We start from the raw sequence: 19,318 nt of genomic DNA on the forward strand, positions 1-19,318 counted from the left end.
TCTTGCACTGTCTCTTTTTAGAACCTGTGATGTCATTCAGTCCTTGCCATAGTCACTGGGTGTCTGTCTGGATCTCTAGTTTGAATCGGTATTGGTCCGTGGCTGTCTTAATGGCTCTGCGGAGGTCATACTTGCATTTCGTATATTTCTATCAACTTTTATTTCTATAAATTATATTTCTATAAATTCTGTATCTTATGGTCTTACGCTCAACAACCACTTGATGAAGGAGTGACGCTCCAAAAGCTAGGGTTTCCAAATAACCTATTGGATTATAACCTGGTGTTGTGGAATGATTTTAAGGCAAAGCTATTTAATTTTTTTGAACACTAAAGGAATTAAGGGTTATGGTAGGAGGGCAGGTAAGTAGAGCTGAGGCCATGAATAGACCAGTAATGATCTTATTGAATGGCTAGCAGGCTGGATGGGCCGGACGGCCTTTGCCTGATTCTGAGGTGAGGGGGCGTGGCCATGACTGAGGGAGGCGGGGTGAGCACGGAGGGGCGGGATCCTATTGGAAGGGGCTCGGCTGTAATCTTTGATTGGACGCCGCAGCAGAGGCCGGGCGGATCTCACATGTGATTGGCGGAGCTATCACTGGGAGATGGGGTCTGCTCCGGAAGGGGAATTGTGATTGGGTTGGGCTTTAGCCAATCACCAGTGGTGTTGAGCCGTGTTGGAGCGGCTCGTGCCGAAGTGAGCTGTTACCTGGAGACACCTGGCCCGGCACCTGGAGCCTCCCCGCCCAGAGACACCTGGAATCCTCGGGACTCCCCAACTGGAGACATTCCCACTACCACCTGGGCTGCCTGCCAGGACACACCCGGACTCCCTGACTAACACTCCGAGAGCCAACGGGACTCCCTGCCTGGAGGCATCTACACTACCACCTGGCATCCCTGTCTGGAGGAAGGTTCATTGCCACCTGGGCTCCCTGTCTGGAGGAAGGTTCACTACCACCTGGGACTCCCTGGGTGGAGGGAAGTTCACTACCACCTGGGACTCCCTGGGTGGAGGGAAGTTCACTACCACCTGGGACTCCCTGGGTGGAGGGAAGTTCACTACCACCTGGGACTCCCTGGGTGGAGGGACGTTCACTACCACCTGGGACTCCCTGGGTGGAGGGAAGTTCACTACCACCTGGGACTCCCTGGGTGGAGGGAAGTTCACTACCACCTGGGACTCCCTGGGTGGAGGGAAGTTCGCTACCACCTGGGACTCCCTGGGTGGAGGAAGGTCCGCTACCACCTGTGACTCCCTGGGTGGAGGGAAGTTCACTACCACCTGGGACTCCCTGGGTGGAGGGAAGTTCACTACCACCTGTGACTCCCTGGGTGGAGGAAGGTTCGCTACCACCTGGCACTCCCTGGGTGGAGGGAAGTTCGCTACCACCTGGGACTCCCTGGGTGGAGGAAGGTCCGCTACCACCTGGGCTTCCCGAGCTGCGCCTCCCAGTCTCCCGCAGTGAAGGTCGCGGCTCCGATCCCAGGACATGGCCCAGTCCCCGGCTGTGAGCTTCAGCGAAGCCATCCCGACAACAGGCAGCCCCGGGCGGCTAACACTGCTGAGCGTGATCGGTGTCAGCGCCGGCAGTTTCTGGAAGGAGGTGCGGGAGCTGTCCCGGCTGGCTGGCCCAGTGGTGAGTTTCCATCTGAAAATGACTCAATCCTCCTGGCATTCAGAGGATGCTGAAAACTCATTATAAAGTGGATCTTTGGATTGATAGATTTCTATTATTTTACATTACAATAGGGTTGAACGATATGATCAGCCGTGGGCTAGCAGGCTTGAAAGGCTGAGTGGCTGCCTTTGGCCCTAAAAGCATTGCATAGAAGGAGCCTAAACCAAAACTAATCCTCAGATAAAACTGGTTTAGATAGTGGTATAATTATCTTTTGATTCTCTCAAGTCCCAGATTCATCTGGATTACTCCCAGTGCTACCAGCTAGTGAGGGTAGGAATAGGGGGATAGATGCAAGGCTGTAGAGCTGATGAATGGGAGAGGGATTCACATTTTTGGATCATTAGAATCTGTTCTGGGGTAGGAGTCACTTGTACAAAAAGGATAGATTGTACCTGAATTGGAATATACTGGCAGGGAGATTTGTTAGAGCTGCTTGGGAGGATTTTAAAAAGTAAGGGGGGTGGTGGGGTGAGACCCTGGGAGATGCTGAGGAAAGAAATCAATCGGAGGCTGATTTGGAAATGCCGGTGTTGGACTGGGGTGTACAAAGTTTAAAATATTTATATTTATAATATTTCCATAAATTCTGTATTTTTGGTCTTATGCTCCACAACCACTTGGTGAGGAAGCAACGCTCCGAAAGCTAGTACTTCCAAATAAACTATTGGACTATAACCTGGTGTTGTGTGATTTTAAAATCTGAGACTGGTTCAGTTGAGAAAAGAGAGCAAGTCAAACAGTCAGGGCAGGCAGAGACAAGGTAGGACTGATAAATTAAACTGCATTTACTTCAATGCAAGGGGCCTAACAGGGAAGGCAGATGAACTCAAGGCATGGGACTGGGATATCATAGCAATTACAGAAACATGGCTCACGGATGGACAGAACTGGCAGCTAAATGTTCCAGGATATAAATGCTACAGGAAGGATAGAAAGGGAGGCAAGAGAGGAGGGGGAGTGGTGTTTTTCATAAGGGATAGCATTACAGCTGTGCTGAGGGAAATACATCCAGGGAAGTTATTTCAGTGGAACTGAGAAATAAGAAAGGGATGATCACCTAATTGGGATTGAATTATAGACCCCCTAATATACAGTGGGAAATTGAGAAGCAAATTTGTAATGAGATTTTAGTTATCTTTAAGAATAATAGGGCGATTGTGCTAGGATGTTTTAACTTTCCAAACATAGACTGGGTGGACTGCCATAGTGTTGAGGGTTTAGATGGAGAGGAATTTGTTTAGTGTGTACATGAAAATGTTTTGATTCAGTATGTGGATGTACCTACTAGAGAAGGTGCAAAACATGACTTACTCTTGGGAAATAAGACAGGGTAGGTGACTGAGGAGTCAGTGGGGGACCACTTTAGGGTCAGCGACCATAATTCTACTAACTTTAAAATAGTGATGGAAAAGGATAGGTCAGCTCTAATAGTTGAAGTTTTAAATTGGAGGAAGGGCAGTTTTGACGGTCTTTGGCAAGAACTTTCAAAAGCTGTCGGGGGGCAGATGTTCACAGGTAAAGGGACAGCTGGAAAATGGGAAGCCTTCAGAAATCAAATACTGAGAGTCCACAGACAATATATTCCTGTTAGTGGGGGAAAGGAAAGACTGGTAGGTACAGGGAAATTGAGGGTTTGGTTAAGAAAAAGAAGGAAGCATATGTCAGGTATAGACAGGAAAGATCGAGTGAATCCTTAGAGTATAAAGGCCACTAGGAGTATACTTAAGAAAGAAATCAGGAGGGCAAAAAGGGGACATGAGATAGCTTTGAAAAATCCAAAAGGTTTTTATAAATACATTAAGGACAAAAGGGTAACCAGGGGGAGAATAGGGCCCCTCAAAGATCAGCAAGGTGGCCTTTGTGTGGAGCCGCAGGAGATGGGGAGATACTAAGCAAATATTTTGCAGGTGTGGAAATGGACATGGAAGATGTAGAATGTGGGGAAATAGATGGTGACATCTTGAGAAAATGTCCATATTACAAAGGAGGTGGTGCTGGATGTCTTGAAACATAAAAGTGGATAAATCTCCAAGACCTGATCAGGTGTACCCTAGAACTCTGTGGGAAGCTAAGGAAATGATTGCTGGGTCCCTTGCAGAGATGTTTGTATCATTGATAGTCACAGGTGAGGTGCCGGAAGACTGGAGGTTGGCTAACTTGGTGCCACTATTTAAGAAGGGCGGTAAAGACAAGTCAGGGAACTATAGACCAGTGAGCCTGACCTTGGAGGTGGGCAAGTTGTTGGAGAGAATCCTGAAGGACAGGATGTGCATGTATTTGGAAAGGCAAGGACTGATCAGGGATAGTCAATGTGGCTTTGTACGTGGGAAATCAAGTCTCACAAACTTGATTGAGTTTTTTGAAAAAGTAACAAAGAGGATTGATGAGGGCACAGCGGTAGTTGTGATCTATATGGACTTCAGTAAGGCTTTTGACAAACAAGGTTAGATCTCATGAAATACAGGGAAAACTAGTCATTTGGATACAGAACTGGCACGAAAGTAGAAGACAGAGGGTGGTGGTGGAGGGTTGCTTTTCAGACTGGAGGCCTGTGACCAGTGGTGTGCCGCAAGGGTCGGTGCTGGGTCCACTAAATTTCATCATTTACATAAATGATTTGGATGTGAACATAAGAGGTATAGTTAGTAAGTTTGCAGATTACACCAAAAGTGTAGTGGACAGTGAAGTAGGTTACCTCAAATTGCATGAGATCTTGATGAGAAGATGGGCTGAGATATGGCAAGTGGAGTTTAATTTAGATAAATGCGAGGTGCTGCATTTTGGGAAAGCAAATCTTAGCAGACCTTATGCATTTAATGGTAAGGTCCGAGGTAGTGTTGCTGAGCAAAGAGACCTTGGAGTGCAGGCTCATAGCTCCTTGAAAGTAGAATCGTAGGTAGATAGAATAGGGAAGGCAGTGTTTGGTATGCTTTTCTTTATTGATCAGAGTATGGAGTATAATTGGGAGGTCATGATACGGCTGCACAGTACGTTGGTTAGGCCACTGTTGGAATATTGTGTGGAATTCTGGTCTCCTTCCTATCAGAAGGATGTTGTGAAACTTGAAAGGGTTCAGAAAAGATTTACATGAATGTTGCCAGGGTTGGATGGTTTGAACTATATGGAGAGGCTGAATAGGCTAGGGCTGTTTTTCCTGGAGCATAGAAGGCTGAGGGGTGACTTCATAGAGGTTTATAAAATTATGAGGGGCATGGATAAGATAAATAGACAAGGTCTTTTCCCTGGGATGGGGGAGTCCGGAACTAGAGAGCATAAGTTTAGGGTGAGAGGGGAAAGATATAAAAGAGACCTAAGAAGCAAGGTTTTCATGCAGAGGGTGGTGTGTGTATGGAATGAGCTGCCAGAGGAAGTGGCGGAGGCTGGTACAATTACAACATTTAAAAGGCATCTGGATGGGTATATGAATAGAAACGATTTGGAGGGATATGGGCCAAGTGTTGTGAAATGGGACGAGATTGGGTTGGGATATCTAATATGCAAGGATGCGTTGGACCAAAGGGTCTGTTTCTGTGCTGTATATCTCTATGACTCTATCTGTTATTTCTGCGCCCTGTAAGGTCACAAGTAGCAGAAAAAATGAATAACCAGTTAATCTGAATTTAAAAGCAGAAATTGTCAGTAGGTCTGGCAACATCTTGGAGAGAAATTAGAGTCAACATTTTGGATTTAGTGATCCTTCTTCTGAACCAGTTAATTTGATTTTGGTGCTGTTATAGTCATGCTGTCATACAATATACAACTCCACGCCACCTTGTCATGGAGCCAGTGCTGAAAGCAAACGTGGTTATTGTCATTCCTTCGATCAGGGATAGTTGAAAATCTATCATCGTCTAGAAAGAGCACCTCCTATCCACAGCTCCTGCATTTATTTTATGTTTGCATCTCGTGTGGTTAGCACTGCTGCCTCACAGTGCTAGGGACCTGGGTTTGTTTCCAGACTCGGGTAGCTGCGTGGAGTTTGCATATTCTCCCTGTATCTGTGTGGGTTTCCTCTGGGTGCTCTAGTTTCCTCCCACAGTCCAAAGATGTGCAGGTTAGGTTGATCGGCCACACTAAATTGCTCACCGAATCCAGGGATGTGCAGGCTAGGTGGATTAGCATGGGAAGTGCAGGATAGGGATAGGGTGGGTCGCTTTTCATAAATTGTACAACAGCATTTCTCATTCAGTCTACTGTCATAGTGTAGTTGAATGTTCTTCTCTCTACATAGTTATATGGAATAAATCTCCTCTAATGTTGCCATCTTGTAATTGATACAACATACTAACCATCATCCCTTGTGCCTTCTGTTTGGAGTAGTTATCCACTTTGTCCTTCTTCACTGCTTTTTCCCCATTGCCCTGAAAATGCTCACCTCTTCAATTCCCTTTTAGAATGTTACTATTAACCTGGATCCACCACCAGACTGCAAACAAAAAGTATAGTTTATTTGTCTTTTGATCTGCATCATCTGGTCTGCAACTGTCATTGGAATCAATTTCCCCTTTTTGACCTGAAAGTAAATCCTTTTATGATTTTGAGCACCTCTTGTGAAATCTCTTGAACAATCCCAGTTTCCTGTCTCCGCAGATCACTGCGTCAACATCCTGGAATTCCCTCCCTAATGGCATATGGGTCTACGTCCAGCATGTGGACTGCAGCATCTCAAGAAGGCAGCTCATCCTCACCTTCTCAAGGGCAGCTATGGATGGGAGGTAGAGAGGACTGCAGATGCTGGAGATCAGAGTCAAAAAGGGTGGTGCTGGAAAAGCCCAGCAGGTCAGGCAGCATCCGAGGAGCAGGAGAGTCGACGTTTCGAGCATAAGCTCTTCATTCTGACCGGCTGGGCTTTTCCAGTCCCACACTTCTTGGCAGCTTTGGATGGGCAGTGAATGCAGGTTCAGCCAATGATGCTCACATCCCATGAGAGAGCAATTTTAAAAATAAACTGTTACTATTCCTGGGGAGGTGATGGCCTATTAGTGTTACAGATGGACGTAAATCTGGAGACACTGGTCATGTTCTGGGGACCCGGATTTGAATCCTGCAATGCCAGATGGAATTTGAGTTTAAGAATAAAGAGTCTAATGATAACCATGAGTCATGGAGATGTACAACATAGAAACAGACCTTGGATGTAGGTTTGCTCGCTGGCTGGAAGGTTCATTTCCAGACGATTCGTCACCCTACTAGGTAACATCTTCAGTGGGCCTCAGGCGAAGCACTGCTGAAAATTCCTGCTTTCTAATTATATGTTTGGGTTTCTTTGGGTTGGTGATGTTATTTCCTGTGGTGAAGTCACTTCCTATTCTTTTTCTCAGGGGGTGGTACATGGGGTCTAACTCGATGTGTTTGTTGATAGAGTTCTGGTTGGAATGCCATGCTTCTAGAAATTCTCATGCGTGTCTTTGTTTGGCTTGTCCTAGCATGGATGTGTTGTCCCAGTCAAAGTGGTGTTTTTCCTCATCTGTATATAAGGATTCCAGTGAGACATGATTAATCCAAAATTAATCTAGTCCCATTTGCCAGCACTTTGCCCATATCCCTCTAAACTCTTCCTATTCACATACCCATCCAGTTGCCCTTTAAATGTTGTAATTGTACCAGCCTCCACGACTTCCTCTGACAGCTAATTCTATACACGTACCACCCTCTGCGTGAAAAAGCTGCCCTTTAGGTCCCTTGTACATATTTCCCCTCACACCCTAAACCTATGCTGTCTGGTTCTCGACTCCCCTATTTCAGGGAAAAGACCTTATCTGTTTAGGATAAACATGTCCCTCATGCTTTTATAAACCTCTATTAAGTCACTTCTCAGCCTCTGACGTTCCAGGGAAAACAGCCCCAGCCTATTCATCCTCTCTCTACAGTTCAAATCCTCCAACCCTGGTAACATCCTTGTAAGACTTTTCTAACCCCTTTCCATTGTCAATTGTTGGAAAAACCCGTCAAGGTCACTAATGTCCTTTTAGGGAAGGAAACTGCCACCCTTCCTGCTTTGGCCTACACATTAGTCCGTTCCCACAGAAATGTTGTTGACTCTTAGCTGCCCTCTGGGGAATAAATGCTGGCCTAGTCAGCAGCATCTATATCCTGTGAATAAATAAACATAAACCTCTCCTGGGCCTCGACTATTAAAACTGACTTTGTCTTTATTAACAAAACTGCTTGCAAGAGTTAATCTGTACTATTTCACTTCAGTGATATTGAACAGTAGGGAGAAATTGCAGTTTATTGCTGTTGGGATTAAGTTAGTTAGAGCAGAGTGCACATTCATATGTAATACAAACATGTAATTCTTTACTGATGACAACATTACGGGCAATTTGTTGAACTGAATCTGTGTAAAACAATGCTATTATTATCTCCAATTTCATGGAATTTTGTGTACTAAGAATAATAAATCAGTTATGCTATTTTAAAATCTATGGAGATTTTCTTTGCATTTATTGACTGTATGTGTCACTGGTAAGACCAACATTTATTGCACCTCCCTAATTACAATGGGAGAAGATGGTGGCAAGTGGTCGCAGCCGGTGTGCTCAAGGTCATATCAAACTGATGTTTTCTTTGCTTACATCCAGAAGTACTCTTATACACAACTGAACAACTTGATATTGGGTAGAAAATTCCAGGATTTTGCGAAGGAACAGGGTGGCACGGTGGCTCAGTGGTTAGCACTGCTGCTTCACAGCACTAGGAACCTGGGTTCAATTCCAGCCCCGAGTGACTGTCTTTGTGGAGTTTGCGCATTCTCCCCGTGTCTCATCGAGTTTCCTCTCTCAGTTCAAAGATGTGCGGGTTAGATGGACTGGTCATGCTAAATTGTCCTGTAGTATCCTGGAATGTGCAGACTAGGTGGATTAGCCATGGGAAACGCAGGGCTACAGGGATGGGGTGAGTCTGGGTGGGATGCTCTTTGGACGGTCAGTGTAGACCTGGGCTGAATGCACTGCTTCCACACTGTGTGGATTCTATGACTCATAATTTTTGAGTCAGGGTGGTGTATCGCTTGCGGGTGCTGATCATTTGTCCTTGACCTTCTAGCTGGTCACGGTCATGAGTTGCAGACGTGCTCTTGAAGAAGCCTTAATGGATTTCGCCAGTGCATTGTGTAGATGGTACAGAGTGTAGCACTGTCTGTCCATAAAGGAGGGAAGAGAGTGTTTAATATGGTGGATATAGTGCCAATCAAGTGGACTTAGTTTAAGTAGGTGTTTGAATAAAGCCTGATGGCCAATTTCATCTTTTTTCAACAGTTTTTTTCACACCTGATGATCTTTAATATAAGTGTTGTCAGCTCCATATTCTGTGGACACTTAGGGAAGGTGGAGTTGGATGCTGTTTCACTTGCTACAGCTGTAAGTATGTCTACAATGACTTATTGGATAGAAGTATCTGTTTTATAGATCATATACATTTGCACAATGTGTTAATTAATAGGTCAAATGCTTTTCTAACTTAAAAAATTCAGATGACCACGCTGAGACAAACAGTTTGAGAAATCGTGGGTTCACTCCCAGGTCTCTCCTGATCAAGCTGCTATCAGAAGAGAAAAGTGTTCTCATTCAGTCAGGTGGGAAAATATCTGCCGAAGGTTCTGTAATAGACATGATTCTGAGTAAACTGAGTCAGAGCTCCAAGCCCCACTCCAGAAATGTGAGCACAATGTACAGGCTACCTCTCCCACTGCAGAATTGAGGGAGTACCATCCTGTCACAGCTGTGTGGTCTTTCAGATTTTGTGTAAAACCAAGACACTATCCGCCTCCTCAGATGGATGTACAAGGTCCGATGGGACTATTTTAAAGAGAAGCAGGGCATTATTCCTCAGTGAATTAGCCAAATTTTATTTTCTCAATTAGCATCATTAAAACCAAGCGTAGTAGAATTGTTGTTGTTACTGGAACACTCATCATTAAGCCATACCCAGTGATTGGAAGCCACAAGTTCAAATCACAGTACAGGATGTGAGAAATTTAGGTTCAATTAATTAAGTTTGAAGCTAATAGTCATTGGCAGATTGTCGTAAATATTCATCTGGTGTCATCTAATTTATTCACTTCATTACGGGAGCAAATCTGCTCTCCTAGCTGGTTGAGTGCACACATGATTCCAGACTCTCAGCAATGTCGTTGATTCATAACTGCCTTCTGAAATAGTCTAGTAAACCACTCAATTGCCAAAGTGGCTTACCCAGTGTCTAAGCAGTTGTAGATTGACAATATGGTAGGGTTTGGTGTCGGGTCCCTTGCTGTTTGCAATATCCGTTAATAATTTAGACACAAATTTAGGTGGTTTTATCAGTAGATGACACATAAAATTGGTGCTCTGACAGCGAGGAGGCAAGGTTTAGACAACAGGAAGATATAGATGGGCCAGTCAGGTGGGTAGAACAGAGACAGATGCAGTTTAATCCTCAAACGTGTGAAATGGTGCATTTTTGGAGGGTTACCATGGCAAGGAGGTACATAGTGAATGGCAAGAAACTCTGGTGAAGAGTCATTTAGTCTTGAAACGTAAGCTTGCTCTCTCTGTGAATGCTGTCTGACCTGCTGTGATTTCCAGCATTTGTTGTTTTCAGTAAAGACTTCATCAGCTGTAGTAATTTGCTCCTATATGATGAATGGCAGGACCCTGGTTATTAGTATCAGCTGGACATTTGTGTGCATGTCTATCGATCCTTGAAGGCAATAGAACAGGTAGATAGGGAGGTTTAGAAGGCATTTGGGATATTTGCCTTTATTAGTCAAGACATTTGATACAAGGGTGGGAGATTATAATAGAGCTGTAGAACATGTTAGTTAGGCCACAGTCTGAATACAGAGTGCAGCTCTGTATGCCACCCGATAGGAAGGAAGTAACCTCTCTGGAGAGGATGGGAGGAGTCTCTCTGGAATGTTTACCTGGCCTGGAGCAATGCTATAAATTCTATGTCTTGTGCTCCTGCTCCCACAGCTGCCTGACGAAGGAGCAGCGCTCCGAAAGGTAGTACTTCCAAGTAAACCTGTTGGATGGAAGCATATATAAGGTATAGACAGGATAGATTGAGTGAATCCTTAGAAGAGTATAAAGGAAGTAGGGGTATACTTAAGAGGGAAATCAGGAGGGCAAAAAGGGGACGTGAGATAGCTTTGGCAAATAGAATTAGGGAGAATCCAAAGGGTTTTTACAAATATATTAAGGACAAATGGAGAGAATAGGGCCCCTCAAAGATCAGTAAGGCAGCCTTTGTGTGGAGCCACAGAAAATGGGGGCGATACTAAATGAATATTTTGCATTGGTATTTACTGTGGAAAAGGATATGGAAGATATATAGACTGTAGGGAAATAGATGGTGACATCTTGAAAAATGTCCAGATTACAGAGGGGGATGTGCTGGATGTCTTGAAATGGTTAAAGGTGGATAAATCCCCAGGACCTGATCAGGTGTATCCGAGAACTCTGTGGGAAGCTAGAGAAGTGATTGCTGGGCCTCTTGCTGAGATATTTGTATCATCGATAGTCACAGGTGAGGTGCCAGAAGACTGGAGGTTAGCTAATGTGGTGCCACTGTTTAAGAAGGGCGGTAAAGACAAGCCGGGGAACAATAGAACAGTGAGCCTGACATTGGTGGTGGGCAAGTTGTTGGAGGGAATCCTGAGGGACAGGATGTACATGGATTTGGAAAGGCAAGGACTGACTCTGGATAGTCAACATGGCTTTGTGTGTGGGAAATCATGTCTCTCAACCTTGATTGAGTTTTTTGAAGAAGTAACAAAGATGATTGATGAGGGCAAAGCAGTAGATGTGATCTATATGAACTTCAGTAAGGCGTTCGGCAAGGTTCCCCCTGGGAGACTGATTAGCAAGGTTAGATCTCATGGAATACAGGGAGAACTAGCCATTTGGATACAGAACTGGCTCAAAGGTAGAAGACAGAGGGTGGTGGTGGAGGGTTGTTTTTCAGACTGGAGGCCTGTGACCAGTGGAGTGCCACAAGGGTCGGTGCTGGGTCCATGACTTTTTCATATGCTCACATCCAAGTCATTTATGCAAAAGAGGTACAGTTAGTAAGTTTGCAGATGACACCAAAATTGGAGGTGTGGTGGACAGCGAAGAAGGTTACCTCAGATTACAACAGGAACTTGACCAGATGGGCTAATGAGCTGAGAAGTGGCAGATGGAGTTTAATTCAGATGGAGTTTAATGCGAGGTGCTGTATTTTGGGAAAGCAAATCTTAGCAGGACTTATGCACTAGGAGAAAGTGAGGACTGCAGATGCTGGGGATCAGAGCTTAAAAATGTGTTGCTGGAAAAGCGCAACCTGACCTGCTGCGCTTTTCCAGCAACACATTTTTAAGGACTTATGAACTTAATGGTAAGGTCCTAGGGAGTGTTGCTGAACAAAGAGACCTTGGAGTGCAGGTTCATAGCTCCTTGAAAGTGAAGTCGCGGGTAGATAGGATAGTGAAGAAGGTGTTTAATATGCTTTCTTTTATTGGTCAGAGTATGAGTACAGGAGTTGGGAGGTCATGTTGCGGCTGTACAGGACATTGGTTAGGCCACTGTTGGAATATTGCGTGCAATTCTGGTCTCCTTCCTATCGGAAAGATGTTGTGAAACTTGAAAGGGTTCAGAAAAGATTTGCAAGGATGTTGCCAGGGTTGGAGGATCTGAGCTATAGGGAGAGGCTGAACAGGCTGAGGCTGTTTTCCCTGGAGTGTTGGAGGCTGAGGGATGACCTTTATAGAGGTTTACAAAATTGGGGAGCATGGATAGGGTAAATAGAAAAACTCTTTTCCCTGGGTCAGGGATGCCAGAACTAGAGGGCATAGGTTTAGGGTGAGGGGGAAAGATATAAATGAGGCCTACGGGGCAACATTTTCACACACAGGGTGGTATGGGGATGGAATGAGCTGCCAGAGGACATGGTGGAGGCTGATACAATTGCAACATTTAAGAGGCATTTGGATGGGTATATGAATAGGAAGGGTTTGGAGGGATATGGGCCGGGTGCTGGCAGGTGGGACTAGATTGGGTTGGGATATCTGGTCGACATGGACGGGTTGGACTGAAGGGTCTGTTTCCATGCTATACATCTCTGTGACGATAACCTAGTGTTGTGTGATTTTTAACATGTCCACCCAGTCCAACATCGGCTCTTCCACATCATGTTTTCTTTTGAGCAGCGAAGGCTGAGGTAGGTGGGTGGGGTGGGGGTGTGGTGGTGTGTATCGGACTCGAAGTATACAAAATTCAGGGTATATGTAGAATCGATAGGAATAAACCTTTCCCCTTAGAGGTGTCAATTCCTGGGGAATAGATTTAAGGTATGGACAAGGAGTTTTAAAAGGGGGTTGAGAAATATATTTATCCAGAAGGTGGTGGGTATCTGGTACTTGCTGGCTGAATAGATGGTAGTCGTAGAAAGTATTTTGAGAAGTATTGAAATGAACACTTGCAACACCACGGCAAATAAGGATAAGGGCCAGGAACTAGGAAATAGGGTTAGAGTAGATTGATGCTTGTCAAAAAGTGTGGTGCTGGAAAAGCACAGCTGGTCAGGCAGCATCTGAGGAGCAGGAGACTCGAAGTCTCGAGCATAAGCTCTTCATTAGGAATGTACATTCCTGGTCTCCAGCATCTGCAGTCCTCACTTTCTCCTAGACTGCTGCTTGTTCACCAGCATGGACATGATGGGCCAAAGGGCCTCTTTGCATGTAGGGATATTCAATGATCAGGTATAGAAGACCTGCCCAGAGATGCCATATCTGATGGACGAGTAATAGAAATGAAAAAATTATTTTGTGGGGAGGAGTTTTGCTGTGCGGAATTTGAATGCTGTAGTTTCCTACATTGCAACAGTGATTTCACCTCAAACGTACTGCATTAGTAAAGCACTGTAGGACCTCCTGAAGCTCCAAAGCATGCTATATAAATGAAAGTATTTCTAGGAATTGCTATCCAATGATGAGTCTTGAAAAGTTTGGTTTTGGTGATTTTGGATGAGACCTTTCACTGTGAAAGAGTCTGCCACTGTGCTTACTAACCTGATTGGTTAGTTGAAATTCCAGAATTAGGAACATAGGAGTAGAAATGGACCTGTTAGTCCCTTGCACTGGCCCTACTATTCTTGGTCATGATCGATCATCTATCTCAATGCCAAATTCACCTGCTCGCCCCATATCCCTTTATCATTAGATAGTCGCTAGACAGCCATCAATCACTGTCTCATACCTTCAAAGGCTGAACTTCCACAGCTCTTTGGGGGGAGAGAATTCCAAAGGTTCATCATTCTCAAAATGAAGACGTTCCTCCTTGTCTAAATCCTAAATGCTTATCAAGGTCAGTAGATGTGAAGCTGGAAGAGCACAGCAGTTCAGACAGCATCCGAGGAGCAGGAGAGTCAACCTTTCGGACTGAAATACTTCACTCCTCAGATGCTGTCTAATCTGTTGTGTTTTTCCAGCTTCGCATCCATTGACTCTTAAGTTCCAGTATCTGCAGTCGTTACTGTCCTTAAATGTTTATCCTTTTATTTGGAGACAGTGTTCCCTGATCTAGACTCCACTGAAGTATCCCATCTTCATCCACTCTGTATATCCTTTTTAAGAGTTTGATAAGTTTCTGTGAGATTTCCCTTCACTCTTCTAAACTTGATTGAACAGAGATTCAATCTCCTTGATCTCTCCTCCCATAGCACCATCCCACCGTTTCATGAATCAGTCTGGAGAACCTCCAATGCTAACCCTTTATGGCCAATATTTCCTTCCATAGGCAAGGGAACCTGAACTATGTGTACAGCTCCAGGTGTGGCATCACTAGGGTTCTATGCAATTGAAGCAAAACATCTTTGCTCCTGTACTTGTCATCTTGCAACAAAGACTCATGTACCATTTGGCTTCCAAATTGTTTGCTGCAGAGTGACTACAGTATCCTAAATACTGTAATCTATCAGTCCCTGTGGGGTAGGAAATGTAATCATATGAAAAATATTATGTTCAGTAAACTGGGTTAACATTTAAATTACTGTGGTAGCATAGCAATTGTGCCTAAACAATATGATTTATGCTTTGTTTCATTGCCACAGGTTATAAACATATCAGGCATTTCGATAGGTGTTGGGTTGTCTTCAGCATGTGACACACTGATATCTCAGGTAGGTGCAAAATCAGACTTGACTGCTCGTGAACCTTTAAATACAGAAAGTTATTGACCATCTTAAACTTCACTACTGTGTGTCAGACAGCATCCATGGAGGGGGAGCAAGCCAACATTTCGAGTCTAAATGACTCGTTCTAAAAGCTGATGTGAAGTATGAAGGTGAATCCACTGAGGAGCATGATACTGATTTTCATGTTGATTTCTATGCAAATTCTAATATTTTCACAATCAATGCAAATTTTAACATGCGCTGATTGGAATGTAGATACAATGCTTCACTGGTACTACCGTTCATTTGCTCCTTTAGTTTTCCTTGCAGCTCATGACACAGCATTCTAGATTCAATGACCTTTGACTCCAGTTCCAATATAGAATGAGATTCCCAAGGAATTAAGATGAGAAAACCAAGATTTTGATTAAGAAATCCAATGATGTAGAGTGTTGTAAAATTGTTTAATCTCTCTATAATTTGCATATATATTTAGTGGTGAAAGGTTCAGTATAATATTGAAATACAAGTTGATTGCTGATGTGGCTGTTGTGCAAGTATAATATATCATTAAAAGTGTATTTATTGCATTCCACAAGTTTATAAAATCCTGCAATCCTTTTACTCACAAGGTCATTACAAACAAAGAAAGCTGCTGCTTAAATAATTCCAAGTGTTTTCACAACTTGATGTGAGGCCCTCATGTGGTGCAGTGATCGTGTCCCGACCCCTGGACTGAGAGACTTATGTTTTCACTCTCCTCCTCCCAACTCCCATCTTCTTTAGCAGTTGCACACACCACTGTTCTGTTATTCTCACATTCTGATCACTTAATCTGAACAATCAACACCCTTTCTCTCCCAGGCGAAAGTGAGGATCGCAGATGCTAGAGATCAGAGTCGAAGATTGTGGTGCTGGAAAAGCACAGCTGGTCAGACAGCATCCTCCCAGCACTCCAGCGTCCTCCCCTCCCCCATCACACAATTGTATAAATGTCCAAACTTCACACCAGTGCTAAGAAAAAGTCACTTAGACTCGATACGTTAGCTTGCTGTCTCTCCATGGATGCTGCCTGACCCACTGTGACCTCCAGCACTTTTTGTTTTCAGTTATGACCTGGGTACAAGTGCCACCTGTTCTAGAGTTGTGCAGTAGATTTCTAAACAGGTTGACTAGAATAAAAAGATTATATAATAATAATAAAATAATCAATTTGCAAGTGTTTAAATCAATACTTCTCCACTTCTGGAGCAGATGGAGCTTGAACCCAGGCCCCCACCACTGTACCGCAAGAGCCTGATCTGAACAGATTGTTTAGAAAAAATGGGAAATACGTTTCAACTGTTTGTGATCACTGTATGTAATTAAAAACTTTGACATCTATTCTAAATTTGCTTTTTCACAAGTTTTGAAAACTACCTCTTTGACCATGTTTTTGGTCACCATTTATATAATAGTATACAATTAACACCTTGCAGCACTTAATGTTGAATTTTGTTTGGTAATTGCTCCTATGAAGCTCTCTTGAAACATTTTACTATACTAAAGGTGGTGCATAAATGCAGGGAGTGCATATTCCAAGCATATGCTTTTATATCGATGTTCCATATTTTCTTATTCCATTCCCGTTAGTATTTATGCACTTCAGTAAAGATGCTTTTTGGCTCCTCACTTTCCAGACTGAAAAAAAAACACTTGTTTAAAAGTCATTTCTCATTATCTTAGGGTAGAGTTGCTGAACAAAGAGACCTTGGAGTGCAGGTTCATAGTTTCTTGAAAGTGGAGCTGCAGGTAGCTAGGATAGTGAAGAAGGTGTTTGGTATGCTTTCTTTTATTGGTCAGTGCAACATGTATAGGAGTTGGGAAGTCATATTGCAGTTGTATAGGACATTGGTTAGGCTACTTTTGGAATATTGTATGCAATTCTGGTCTCCCTGCTATAGGAAGGATGTTGGGAAATTTGAAAGGGTTCAGAAAAGATTTACAAGGATGTTGCCAGGGTTGGAGGATTTGAGCTACAGGGAGACACTGAATAGGCTGGGGCTGTTTTCCCTGGGGCATCGGAGGCTGAGGGGTGACCTTATAGAGGTGTATAAAATCATAAACGGCATGGATAGGGTGAATAGACAAAAGTCTCTTCCCTGAGGCGGGGCAGTCCAGAACTAGAGGGCATGGGTTTTGGGTGAGAGGGGAAAGATATAGAAGGGACCTGACAGGCAACTTTTTCACATAGAGGGTGGTGTGTGTATGGAATGAGCTGCCAGAGGAAGTGGTGGAGGCTGGTACAATTACAACATTTAAAAGGCATCTGGATGGGTATATGGATAGGAAGGGTTTAGAGGGATATGGGCCAAGTGCTGGCAAATGGAACTAGATTAATTTAGGATATCCTATTGGCATGGAAGAGTTGGACTGAAGGGTCTGTTTCTGTGCTGTACATCTCTAAGACTCTGAGATGAGGCTGTTGTTGAAATTGCTGTTATCAAACCCTTTTGGGGGAGAAGCTTTATTCTCATCACCTCAGGCTAAAGAACCTTTTGGAATTTATTCAAGAAATACTACATAGAAGCAACAAGGCATAAATCATATTTGTATAAATTGGGATTAATCCACAGTGAGTTAATGTATCCACTTTTCAAAAATAAATCTCAATTTTGTGAATTGAAGCATTCTCTTTGGATTTATCATTTGAGCCTTTTCTTTTCATTAGGAATGAGCTGTTATTTTTTAAGATAATATTACATAACGATTGCAGGATTTGCACTTTTTGTTGCTGTTGGGAGAGTACTTTGTTGCATTTAGTCTTTTGAGTAAAATAATTGTATCAAACCATGTTATGTAATAACTCCAAAAGGCAATCTGGAGGTGCAAAAAATAGAGTTTGACTTTTGTCCTGATTTCCAGACCTATGGCAGTAAGAATCTGAAGCGAATTGGAGTGATTCTCCAAAGAGGGATTCTCATTCTCCTGCTCACCTGCTTACCCTGCTGGGCTCTCTTCATTAACATTGAACACATCCTATTGGCTTTCAAGCAGCCTCCTGAGGTAGCCAAGTGAGTGTCCTTTTATCTATTGGTGGTTTGTGTAGAAACTTTTTTTTGAGAGGGGAACCCACCCCATGTCGCATTCCACGGAGCAAGAAGCTTGGCACACATGAGGAATTGGGTTGTGTCTCAGTAGATCACAGAAATCGTGTCAGATAGAATAAGCATATGCAAGCTAATGTAGAGAGAAGTTCCAATCTCAGGTCAGGTCAGAATTGACCAGTGGTCACATGGGGAAATGAGAAGTTAAACAATGCACCTTGCGGTGGGGAAAATGCATAATTAGCCACATACTCTCTGGTTGTTTTTGAAATGGTGAAAACTTGGGAGTGTCCAAACTTGTGAAGACATTTCTTCCTTTTATTTTATGACAAAAAAAACTTTGTTTTTGTTTCGTATTTGTTCCTGAGATGTTGGTATCAGTGGCTGCACTAACTTTCGTTGTTCAGAAGATGTTGGTGACCTACGTCTTGAACTACTCCAGTCCTTGTTGCGTAGGAACAGCCACGATGCTGTTCAGGGGAGCGTTCCAGGATTTTGACAGAGCGACAGTGAAGGAATAGCGATGTGATTCCAAGTCGGGGTTGTGTGTGGTTCATTCCCGTGTCCTTTTTAGATGGTATTGGAGTTGGAAGGTGAAAGAATCTGGATGAATTATTTCAGTGCAGCGTGAAGATGTTACATCTTTCTGCCACTTGTCGGTGGTGGAGTAAGTGAAGGTTAAAGGTGATGAATGGGGAGTCAGTCAAAAGGCAGCTCAATACTTTCCAACACTTCAAATAGTCACATACAGACGTACGGCAGTCGAATTGTATGTAGCTGTAAATCATAATTAATAATGAGATAGATAATAATGGATGCTAGTTAAAGGTTGCATGATGACACTGGGAGAATTGCCCAGCCGCTCTCTGAATGGGGCACATTTTGTCCAATTGTGAAGACGGACGAATCCACTTGATGCCTTATCTGAATAGCAGCACCTGCAACAGTGTAATATTCAGTCAGTAATAAATGGCAATGACATTAAAGTTATTTCTTTCGAGTGGGACTTGTGCCCACAACCTTCAGACTCAGGTGGAAGAGCTTACTGGTGACCCTCTGCTCACATACAGATTCAGCTCTGATTAAGATAGCTACTCTCTCTGTTCTGGTCAATTATAGAGTCATCATCATAGAGTTGTATGACATGGAAGTAAACCCTTCAGTCCAATCCCAGCCCAATCTATCCTACTCTGTTTGTGCTTGGTCCATATCCCTCCAAACCATTCTTATTTATGTACTTATTTAAATGTCTTTTAAACGTTGTAACTGTACCCACATCCACCACTTCCTCTGGAAGTTCATTCTACGCACGAACCACTGTGTATATAAAAGAAAAGTTGTCCCTCATGACAATTTTAAATCTTTCTCCTCTCACCTTAAAAATGTGCCCCTAGTCTTGAAAACCCCCACTTTA

At 43.6% G+C, this 19,318-nt stretch overlaps 1 protein-coding gene across 2 annotated transcripts in view; it reads left to right on the forward strand.

The window, feature by feature from the left end:
- The first annotated feature begins 650 nt into the window (after positions 1 to 650).
- The window catches only part of LOC140491568 (multidrug and toxin extrusion protein 2-like), a 42,795-nt gene continuing 24,127 nt past the window's right edge, over positions 651 to 19,318 (forward strand). Inside the window, exons 1-4 of one of the 2 annotated variants that reach the window (XM_072589955.1) lie at positions 651 to 1,639; positions 8,944 to 9,045; positions 14,756 to 14,824; positions 17,723 to 17,871. In XM_072589955.1, coding sequence (XP_072446056.1) covers positions 1,493 to 1,639; positions 8,944 to 9,045; positions 14,756 to 14,824; positions 17,723 to 17,871 — 467 coding nt within the window. In that variant the 5' untranslated portion in view covers positions 651 to 1,492. The remainder of the gene's footprint in view (positions 1,640 to 8,943; positions 9,046 to 14,755; positions 14,825 to 17,722; positions 17,872 to 19,318) is intronic. The other variant, XM_072589956.1, reaches the window with a different exon arrangement.

The sequence above is a fragment of the Chiloscyllium punctatum genome, chromosome 19 (assembly GCF_047496795.1).
Source record: "Chiloscyllium punctatum isolate Juve2018m chromosome 19, sChiPun1.3, whole genome shotgun sequence".
Taxonomy (NCBI): Eukaryota; Metazoa; Chordata; class Chondrichthyes; order Orectolobiformes; family Hemiscylliidae; genus Chiloscyllium; species Chiloscyllium punctatum.